Consider the following 12,259-nt stretch of genomic DNA (forward strand, 5'->3'; position numbering starts at 1 on the left):
TAAATATAAGTGTAGTATACTGTGGTATATATTGCTGTATGTTCAGAAAACAGTGTTTAAAAAATTTTGCCAGCCAGCTCTAACAAATAAAAAATGATGGAGTGAAAAAGACCCTTGTAACATGTTAATACAAGGTCAAGCCTAGTTGGAATCTTTGAAACTGGCCAAATCAAAAGTTGTTGACATGGGTCAGTTGGAGGAAGCTGACTTAAAAACACAAGGTCTTTCAGGATGTGCTACACGATCAAAATATCTCTTCTGCAACAAGTACCCATACTGAGTTGTTACTCTTGTGCATGCTCCAATGGGGCTGTAGAAGGCAGACAGATTGAACTTCTTCCAGAGTCAGTTAATAGTAAATTGGCGAGTCAAATGCATTTTTGCGGGCTGATGTTAGATCCCTGGTTCCATTACATGCATTTTAAAAGATCACCAATTAAAAGCAGCTGGCAATTTTCGCTAGCTACTCCAGTTATTCCATTTCAAGTTCGGTGGCTGAGTGGTCTAAAGCGCTCTCCGTTTCGGATCACTGCCATCTCACCTTTGTCTGCGTGAATTCGAGTCTCGGATTCAGCCAATGTGGGTATGTGAGAAAGCTTGCCTGTAGCTTCTCGTGGGTTGGTGGTTCTTTCCGGGGTTTTACCGGGTTCTTCCTCCACCATTAATACTGGCCGCCATGTACAGCCTATCATGTGCTGAAAAATGGCAATAAACCCAACAACAACAACCATTTCAAGTTCCACACCACACATATATGTGAGCTTCTGAGTTTGTAATTATAAAGACGAAGATTCAACCCTGGCTTTTATCATCTGAAAATGTATCCACAGTTGATGATTCTCATAGCATTCTCGTTTCATCCACTTCCCAATGCTTGCATATGAGCTGCCAAGAGTAATGTCAACTGAAAGAAGCTGTTACATTATCCACAAAGAAATACAAAATACTCTATGGGCTTAGATATTAATTTTGTAAAATGTATCTGAAACTCTTTCATGTCCTTCTATTATTTAAATCGAGTGAATTCTCAGAAAATCAGGATACTTCAAGAAAAATTAGCATTACTATTTCTTTCAAATCAAAATTATTGTTGCTTGAAATGAATGGTGGCAATAACTTCTAGTACTTCTAACTCTGCTGAAAGCTTTACTGAAATTTTGACAAGAAATTTGAAAGTCATAAGATCTGAAATTGCTTATGTTATACAGTGTGTCTCACTAGAATCGTCTTTTACCACTTGACCAAGACATGGAATTCCAGTGTAGAAAGATAGATAAGCAATCACAATTAGCAAGGTTATCAGACTGGTCAGCAAGACATGGAATTCCAGTGTAGATAGATAGATAAGCAATCACAATTAGCAAGGTTATCAGACTGGTCAGCAAGACATGGGAATGTCAGTCATGCAGTGATTGCTTGACAGTCACTATTCTCAAGTAACTTCCTATCATTTTCTCCTTGTTATACCAGAATCTACAGACAAAAAAGAACATCTGTTTTATTAATGTTTTGTTCAGATGTTGAAAAATAAAAACAATCTCATTTTCATTTATTTTATTTTCAAATTGCAAAAAAAATCTGTCAGAAATGTCAAACATGTACATTATCAAAATAAATTGAATTTTTGACTAATTTCATTCCATACATACAAATTATCTCAAACATCAGTTCTTCAAATGAATTATTTATCACAAATGCATTTTACAAAAATGTGTGAACATTTTAGTCCAAGCATATTTAATATTCATAAATTTAATATATACAGACAAAAATAAACCATCACATGTATCAATACCACACTCATTACTGGTAATTCATAAATTAACAGCCATCATTTATCACTGACAACTTTGTTGTCAAATTTACAAATATTAAGGATAAAGGAAATATAAACATATATCAAAACAGGGGAAGACAACTCCAATTTCCATATCTCAAAACAAGACTTGAAAACAAACAAGCCAGACATATAACAAATAAGTATTTTTTTGCCAACATCTATCAAATATCAATATTTATCACAACTCATTTTAAGTAGGTTGCTATAGCTATAATTGTCATATACCGTATATATTCATGTACAAGTCGAATCCAAATGCAAAGTGCACTGATGCAGATCTGTTATTGCACAATCTGCTGGCAGATTTGGGTCTATGCTGGCAGATTAGGGTCTATGCAGTTTGTTTAGAGAGATCAGAAGAACAAACAATATACATCCAAATCTGCAGGTGCATTATGTTGCAACTGACCAGGATCTATGATGTTTGCAGTTGGACTGATTTCAAAGAAGTATATATAGTATGTATTACATACAATAATGCTTCATGATGTTGCAAAAGATGCCATGACACCATGTGTGTAATGATCAAGTATTCAAATGTATTTCAAAGTCATTTTACTCCACTAATATAAAATTCCATAAAATCAGTTTTTTTTGATAAAATAGGATTGTACATGAGTGCTCAGTTCAAACGAAATTCAAAAATATTTTATAAATATTTCAATCTTCTAGTCACCAGTGCTAGCAAAAACAAAAATTCCTGAAATCAATTAAGTTTTATTTTAAATGAGCTGTCCTGTAAGATTCCCCATTAATATACTGCAGCATTAACCGATCAAACTCTAGAAATTTCATACTTTATCATCCCAACAAAAACGAATGGGAAGAATCCATAGAGATTTAGAGAATTTTACGATTGTATTAGGGCATAAAGAAATGCACAAGTACAGTGGTTTGTCCATATAAAAAACATTACAGTATTTGAATGCATAGAAGACACACCAAATTGCAAAAAGTGTGGACCACACACCAAATATTGTATAACATACTGACCGATAAATGATCAAGAAAATAACATGGACCATGGTCTGCCAATAAATTTGTGATGGTGTCAGATCTGACTGTCCACTGTGTGCAGATGGACAGGTACTGTAAGCAGGTGAATATGATAAAGCCATCAAAAGTTAAGGAACATGTTCCATAAAAAAAGGTTCAAATGGCAACTAGAAATGTGTCAATACAACACAGATGCCCCTACCAAAATGATGTTATAATGGGCAAAGGTTAAAGTCAAAAACTAGGGCCTTAACTCTAAAACTTTTGTCAAAACAGTTTCAAGCAAACCTTACCCAGGCCTTGTTAATGTATAGCCTCATACACTATTTGGTTTGAATCCATGAAGTCCATCAAAAGTTACTGAGCAGAAATGAAACAGTAAATAACTGAGAAAACTTGCAAGTCTTACAGGAGGCATAAATCAATCAAACTTTGATGGAAAATGGTGAAAATCAAACTTGATATAGGTTTGAAATCAAGAAAACTTTAGTGGCTATTGACTGGAAACAGTTTTTGAAGCAAATGATGGAAAAGTTATAAATTAAACACAGACCATAACTCCCTGAAATTCCGTTGGAAAAGGACGAAACTCCAATCTGACCCATCTCAATTTAAAGCCCCATACCAAATCTGCTTTTGATCCACAAAATCTTTCAAAAGGTATGAGCTCAAATGAAATTTGTGAGACAAGACATGGTGAGAAATGATATTATGTAAAGGGACATGATGGAATGGGACTGACAAGGACAACACTATATGCTGCCTCCAGACATGCAATAGTGGCTTAGAAAGGTACATTCTGAAATGATTGGACATGGTGAGACATGACATGTGGTGTGACATGTTGGGATGGGGCAAACAGATATGGACAACACCATATACCAATCTCTAGATATAATAGAGGCATACAAATATATACTCTGACCTTATCAGATGTGATTGGTGGGACAGGACCTTGTGTGATGTGACATGATGGGACAGGACAGGCAGACTTGAGATGGGACACATACATGGACAACACTATACACCACCAAAATAGATATAGCAGGGGCAATTAAATGCACATTCTGACCTTACTCTGCTAAGGTATTATTGCAAGAATCAGTGTTAAAGAAGGAATCTAAAAAAAATGCCAAAGTTAAACTGCAGATATGGTATACAATCTACACACCTGATATGTCTTGTGCATTTCTGATTATATCTAATTTTGTTGATTGCACTTAAAAGACTGAAACGGGAGACCTAATGAGTCTGATGTTAATCAACTGGTTTAGTAGTCAAACACTGAGAATACTGCATATTATTTGATGAAAAAGTCATATGCTGTTTTTATAACTAGCCATATTGGATGGGATATCAAAATCATTTTAATAAAACTGAAAAGAACTTGATAACAAGGTGCAATGATATCAGCTGAACTGCTTCTGGTCCTTTTTTTGTGGCTGCATTATTCAAAACTTATATTTTGAATAACAGTAGCCATACTGGATATTGGCACAAGATTTACAAAACACGAGCTAAGTAATCACAGATGTAACAAGATTAAAGTCTTGCATAGTTTTGGAAAAGTGTTCTGTATTGCATAACTGGATGCCACACAAAACTGAAATATTGATAACTGACCTTTATATCGAGTACAAAGCCACACCATAAGGTCACTTGGCCTTTGGCCAGATAAAAAAATGTTAATGTAATATATATATATATATATATATATATATCTTATTTTACATTAACATATATATACAAAAAAATGAGATCTAGGCCACAGTTAGAACAATTTCACAGTTCACAGTAGGTTGGTTGATATTTTTACGGCACAACAAGCAGAGGAAATAGCAACTTTCATGCATATCCCATGGACATATCAAGGCAGCTAACCCAGGATGACCTAGCTGGCCATTAAACCCACGAACCATGAAATCCGATTCCAAACCACCGTTTACAGTTTATACAAGGCAAACAAGGCACCATATTGAGTCTGGTATGATGTACATGTATTTGGAAGTCTTTTATTATTGCAGTAATGTTCAAGTTTTAATACCACAAGGGACTTGCACCAATTATATTATAAATTAATAGGATAACATTTTTCTTTTATTTTGGTAACATTTTAGTATGAGGCACAACTTGGACTGTTCATGAATCCCTTCTGGGAAACATGGACCTTGAGACAGGTTATCTCCCTTTCCCACAATGTATAATTACTGTCAAAATGGCTGCTGACTAAAGTGACAGCCCTCCAGTTCAAAATATTTAGAGTAAATAGCAACAACTCTGTAACCAAAATAATTGACTTGTATATCATTAATTGCCAAAAACAATGAAATGTGCTGAGAAAGAAATGAAGTGCATCTTTTTAGCTTTTAGAACAAAATTACTCACCTGAGTGTTATACATAAAGATGATACTGTTACCATGTTTCCAAGTCTTAACCTGGCAGAGACATCGGTTAGTTGCATATACATAAAAAATTAATATAGAAAGAAACAGGATCAATGAAATTTATGAGTTTGTGTTGCTTATATTACATGAATATAAAAAAAATTCAGAATTTCATTATGTGAGCATCTTAATTACATCTATTATGGATCTAAACATTGTATTAATATAGTTAGATGAAATGTCATTATTAAACGTGGGGATGTATTTTTCAATATACAACTATAAATCATTATGGTTTCTGAAAGCAACTATTCAATGATTGGATTTCTCATTTGAAGCTATTAAGCAGCTTACACAATTGTACCAAAGATGTCTACCTTGTTAAAAATCCAAATCACAATATATCATCAATATGATGCTACTTATGACCTCAGTGTGTCACTGAAAGAGGCTGGATGTAAGATGTAAACTTTTACACATTTTTTTAAAATTCTAAGACCAATGGTGTGAGAACAAAAAGTCAATAAAAAAGTACCATATGTGCTGACTTCAGCATGACACCAACAATCATCCTAAATAAAAAGGACTACAATGCAATGAAATCCTCAAAGTCCTGCTTTTTGTGGATAGCAGATATGGACTGGAACAAATGCACCAAGTATAAATGCATATAACTATAAATCTCCCTGGAGTCAAACTAGTAAAAGTTCTTAATATATTACTTTGCAAAAATTAGTAGAAGTCTGATTCTTTGGAAAATTTGTCAAAAATGTTAACCCTTTACATCTTAGAGTGTATGGCTTTTTAGTCCTACGATACACATGTAGCAAAGTTACCCAGTGCAGTGCGCTATAAATAGAATACCTGTTACCGAGTCAACTCCATACACATAGGCCTGCCTGTTAACTGTTAAGCAGTGAAGTGTATGTTACGTTTAACAGCCATTTTAACCATTTTACATGTTTGGTACAAATTTATTACATATGGAAAAATTTAAGAGTAAAGTCTGATTGTTATAGCTGTGTAATTATTTTTCATGGAAGAACTTTTTATGTGCTTTAAAATCTTGAGAGAACTCGTTCACCATCAAGTCAGTGAAGCCACGTGACCAACCATAGCTACCATTTCTCATACTTGAAATTTACAAGTTCTTTGTCTGCTTCTACATCACTAAGTCATCTGAATTTGATAATTTATAAAAACTAATTGCTGCCTACATCAATATCAGAGCCTTTACCTAAGTTATTGAATTTTTCATAGTTGTGATTCTAATCATGAAAAGTACTGAACGAAATCCGTGACCTTCATTTTGGAGTGGAAAATATGACCCAGTTACTTTAAATAGCAGATTTCAACCAAAGAATAAACAGTGACCACGTGATCTGATGTAATGGTCATTCACAGCAATGAATGAGGTATCTAATAGGGGGTTTTACCCGAAGGTCGCGCTATGAAAACCCACTAAAAATGGCTGATGTTTACAGTAGGCATCAAAATGTGCTTCCATGCGAATGGAGCAGAGGTGTCAAAAGGCGTTTCCATGCGAATAGAGTAGAGGTATCCAAAGGCACTTACACAAGGTAAATGGTTAAAATAAGGCACTTTTTATACTTCCACTCTCTGGATTATACACCAATATCTGAGAAAACCAAACATGACAGACCTCCCACAACAAAAACTCGGGTGGTCCACATTCTCCAGATAGATTTACATGGAATAAACCTAAATGAAATGTGTTGCAATATTCAACATTTGAAGAGTAAATGGGTTTAAACGAAATTTCTAGGGACATCTTCCCTTGTAAGTTTGTTTTACTAGTGAACTGAATAGTAGACAGGTTTTACATGAAACATCTTGTCCTTCATGTTGCTGCCTTTCAACCTCTTGTTCATGTTAAGCTGGTCCCTGTATAGAATTAATCTCGAGGTAACAAAAAGGTCTGTGTGAATACTGTGTATCCATTATATATAAGCTCCCTCAATGTCTACAATATTTTGCAGCATGGATTTAGCAAAGACCATCCTGTCGATGATTCCTTTCTGGCAGCCATCTTGGATCAGGTGCACCATGCTGTAGGTGTTAGCACTCCTTTCCTCGTCAATGAAAGTCACAAAATAATCGTTCCTCTGGTAACTCAGAATAATTTTGGTATGATCATCAAAAAAATTCACCTGCAAAGAAATTATTACATTTATTATCAACTTAGGCCAGAATACAGCTCCAAAAAATGTGTCTAGAATCAATATTTTCATGAAAATGCACCAAATTATAATCTTCAATTTTCATCACTCAGAGATCCCTACTCTGTCTACACAAGTTCAGGTCCATGCTGGAAGAATGTGGGTATGTGAGAAAACTTGCTGGTAGTGTACCATGGGTTGGTAGTTCATCCTGGGTTCTTCCTTCATCAAATACACTAGCCACTATGAATAGCCTATCATGTGCTGAAAAATGGCTTTAAAAATGCCAAAAACTAAACACCATTACAAGTGCCATTAAAACCAACCAAACCAAACCAAACCAAATCCAACCCAATGAAAGACTTCTTATGACATGTAAATGGTAATAAATAAATATGAATATGCCAATTTGAAAACCCCATTACTGAACAAACATTTCATTCTGGAGTAGCAATTACAAGATTTTCAAGATGGATGCCACTTTGGAGTCAGACTGGCACATTTTTCAGTTAGTACTATCTATATCTCTTTTTGTGAAAATACCATGTAAATATGACCATCTACTCTGGAGAAAGAGTAATAACAAGATTTTCAATATGGTGACCTATGGTGGATGTCAGATCAGCAACATTTTCATTTAGGACCATCAACAGGTCATAAAAACTCTTGAAGTGAAAACCCGATATCTATACAACCATCATTCATGAGTATCGGCAATAATGAGACTCTCAAGATGGCAACTCTGGCTTTGCTATTGGATGTCTGACTGGTACAATCTTCATTTAATAATGTCTAAAAGTCACAAGAACCTTTCAGTGTAAAAAAATGCATGATCATACATTATGCTGAAGAATGAATAACATGACTATGAAGATGGTAGATGTCACAGTGGAATGCTTGATAAATTAAATGAAAATAAAAATTTGTGTAATATGTTATCTCCTTTATTTCATAACATGATGATATTTATTGGTTATTGATTCACCGATGGAGAAATCCTGTTGCACATGGTCAAATTTATCAACAGCAATACCAGCAATAAATTGTATTTTTTACTTTTTCTTTTTGTGATACGATAGTGATAATCAAAATAAAGGTACATTTTTCTTAACTAAAACTTCAGAAACAATAACATGTCAAATTTTATGGTGTAACAAGGTTTAAAATAATGCCAAAAAAAAAAAAATTGCACCCTGTCATAAGCACACAGGTCAAAAGTGCACTGACAAATGCATGCCAACAAAAGCGCACCAACAAAAGCGGGCAGCAAAATATGTCCATCAAATGTGTACCGTCATTAACGTCCAGCATAAACTATAAGCTTGTAATCTTTTTATGACTTGGAGTGATAAATGTCTCTTTTCGAATGAAATAAACTAATAGTTTCAATCACTGTTTCCAGTGAGCAGACATCAAAGTGTGTACACTCTTAATATTGAGTAGAAATAAAGTACTGGTTTCAATCACCGTTTTCACTGAGCAGACATCAAGGTGTGTATTTACACAGTATCATTGATCAAATATCTGCACAGAATCGCACATAATGTTGCAATTTGACAAATGATAGACATAAGAAAATGAAAATCATTAATTTGTATAATTGTTTTGCCTTGTTTGTTTGTCTTGATTATGCACATAACATTGCATTTTCAACAGTGATAGAAATATCACACTGAAACTCGTTAATAATATTAAACATTTTTAAATAGCCAATATTTGCTTATTTATTTGACATAATAACTTTATAATGCCTTGCACGCTTTTGTCTTGTGTGCTTTTGTTGGTGTGCGCTTTTGTTGGCACGATTTTGAACTGCATGCTAACGACAGGATACTGCCAAAAATAGAAAGGCCCGATGTGAGTAAAATGACAGATCGAGTACCATGATGTAGAGATAAAATGTTGAGTCCAAAAAATTTAGCAAGCATAGAAATTTAATGATTTAGCAAATATATAATACTGATGAAAATATTTTTCATAAAAAACTATTCTAATAAAGTAATAGGAGTCAGGTAAATTGACTAATGATCTATGTTGCTATCCAGCTATATGTATGTATGTATGTATCTATATATATATATATATATATATATATATATATATATACACACACACATTCATACAAAAATATATACACTCATTCATTCATATATATATATATATATATATATATATATATATATATATATATACTAAAAAGTAATGAATAGGGTAATAACTGACCTGGAGTGTCCCATCGCTGAGGTAGAGTACAATGGCTTTAGTGGTACGAAACCATTTCTTGAGGCACAGAGGTCCTGATGCTATATCTATAGAATCCTTGGAACATTCAAGATTACCTCCCTGTGAATCAATAATAATAATAATAATTATAATAATAATAATTACAATGATAATAATATAGATAAGAATATAATTAAGTATGACTAATAGTAACAATTATAATAACATGTACAGTACACCACAGGCTGAGTGTAAATAATACTTTCAAAATAATCTTTTATAATAATCATGATACCAGGAAAAACAACAGGTCATCCAGTAGTCCCTCACTACCAACCCAACAGTGTTATCCTACTTAATGGAGGTGCAGTCATGGATCCCACTAAATTTTCAATTTAGTTTTGTCATTGTTACTGCAGTTATTTCACTTAATTTTAATTCTTGGCTAATAATAACAAGTCATACAAACACATCATCAGACAAAGGGACAATTAGTTTAGGATAAAAGAAATGTTTACACTTGCTACTGAAACAAGCATGCATCAAAAGTAAATTAGTGCACTCATATCATTCCACTCAAATCATATCTATTGATATATCGGACTGTCTGGTGGCCTAGTGGTAAGTGTCTGCCTCAGATGCAAGAGCTTGCATTTTTTAACCCTGGCCAAGTCCTACCAAAGACTTATAAAAATGGTACTAGGAGCTTCCTCACTTGGTGCTCAGCATTGGGTTAGTGTTGGACTAGTCAGCCTGGTATTAAGATAATATGACTGGGTGGGACATGGACTTTTTATCTCTACAGCATGATGCCCTCATGCTAGACACTATAAACTGCCACATTGCAGTGATATGACTGAAACATTGTTAAAATTACTTTAAAAATCCAGATCACATAACACACACACACACACACACACTGATCTATATATAGTGCCAATGTCATTCAAGCTTACAGGTAAAATGAAACAAACTTGTTTACTGAGTGAGATACCTGCACATTTCAGCAAGATATAACATAGATCCCTGCTTATAGGTAGAGTCCAATTGCAAACAACACAGACCCTGATCTTCCATCACATAATATGCTGGCATGTCATGGTCTGTGTTCTACTGAATACTCCAAACAAACGACACAGACTCAGATCTTCCATCACATAATATGCTGGCATATCATGGTCTGTGTTCTACTGATTACTCCAAACACACGACACAGACTCAGATCAGCAGACTAAACATGTGACAGCAGATCTGGGTCTGTGCATTGTACATTTGGATTCAACTTAATGAGTTATATGGTAGTAATTTTTTTCTCAACATAATTGATAAAGACATTGATTATTGCTTTGATTTTCTTGTTAGACAAAGCCACCTTTACCATGGTCAACTCTGACAATTCAGTCATTTAAATGGATTGATTTGTTTTTTAAGAGACATGTAAACATTTAAAACAAACATGGCAACCCTCATACCAAGGAAGGAAAGATCTAAATCATATGTAAATAGACATGTATATAAATAATGCATGCATACATATGTATGTACATATGCATGCATGTATGCACTCACTTGAATAAGATGTTCATCCATATATTTGGCAAAATACATAAGAAGTGTGGTTTTCTTTTCGAGATCATCTAGAACATCATCAGTGGTGTAAGTGTAGATCTTGCCTGTCATGTCAAAGTACTGTATGGATCTGGACAAAAGATAAAAGTCGAAAAGATCAATACTCCAACAATCTGTCACACTGTAAATTAACTAAACTATTTGTCAGACTGTATATTAACAAGACTATTTGTCACAATATATTACTAGACTTTTTGTCACACTGTATTACTAGACTATTTGTCACACTATTACTAGACTATTTGTCACACTATAACTATTTGTCACACTGTATGTGAACAAGACTATTTGTCACACTATATGAACATGACTATTTGTTATACTGTATTACATAACTATCTGTCACACTGTATATGAACAAGACTATCTGTTACACTGTATTACTAGACTATTTGTCATGCTGTATTACTAGACTATTTGTCACTGTATTACAAGACTATTTGTCACACTGTATTACTGGACTATTTGTCACACTATTACTAGACTATTTGTCACACTGTATTACTGGACTATTGGTCACACTGTATTACCAGACTATTTGTCACACTGTATTACTAGACTATTTGTCACACTGTATTACTAGACTATTTGTCACTGTATTACTAGACTATTTGTCCCACTGTATTACTAGACTATTTGTCATGCTGTACATGAACTAGAATGTGTCAAATGTTATCTTAACTTTATCTGAAAAGGTAACATAAATGGTTTTCTCCGGTTTCATTAAAAAGAAACCATACAATGAAGATCCCATAACACTCAGCAAATGTATTAAACGATGTCATCATCAATGATCAATCATTACTTGTCTAAAATTAATCTGACTTTCTAATTGATATGCTTTTGCCCAGATTGCACAGCCATCTTGTTTCAATTTTTATGTCTTAAATTTACCATTACTTTTAACATTTTTCAGTTTTTACCATACATACTTGCTTATAAGTCAAATCCAGCTGCAAAAAGACCTTGATCTTCCGTCACAAAATGTGCCTGCAGATCAGGGTCT

General features: G+C 33.9%; 1 protein-coding gene across 1 annotated transcript in view; it reads right to left on the minus strand.

Annotated features, from left to right (window-relative positions):
• Positions 1-1,539: 1,539 nt before the first annotated feature.
• LOC149808594 (serine/threonine-protein kinase PLK1-like) overlaps positions 1,540-12,259 on the minus strand; it is a 40,013-nt gene continuing 29,293 nt past the window's right edge. Inside the window, exons 11-13 of the mRNA XM_089971823.1 lie at positions 11,194-11,323; positions 9,625-9,744; positions 1,540-7,392 (exon numbers count right to left, since the gene is read on the minus strand). Coding sequence (XP_089827949.1) covers positions 7,183-7,392; positions 9,625-9,744; positions 11,194-11,323 — 460 coding nt within the window. The 3' untranslated portion in view covers positions 1,540-7,182. The remainder of the gene's footprint in view (positions 7,393-9,624; positions 9,745-11,193; positions 11,324-12,259) is intronic.

This window comes from Sinohyriopsis cumingii, chromosome 1, assembly GCF_028554795.1.
Source record: "Sinohyriopsis cumingii isolate HCF-2022 chromosome 1, ASM2855479v2, whole genome shotgun sequence".
NCBI lineage: Eukaryota > Metazoa > Mollusca > Bivalvia > Unionida > Unionidae > Sinohyriopsis > Sinohyriopsis cumingii.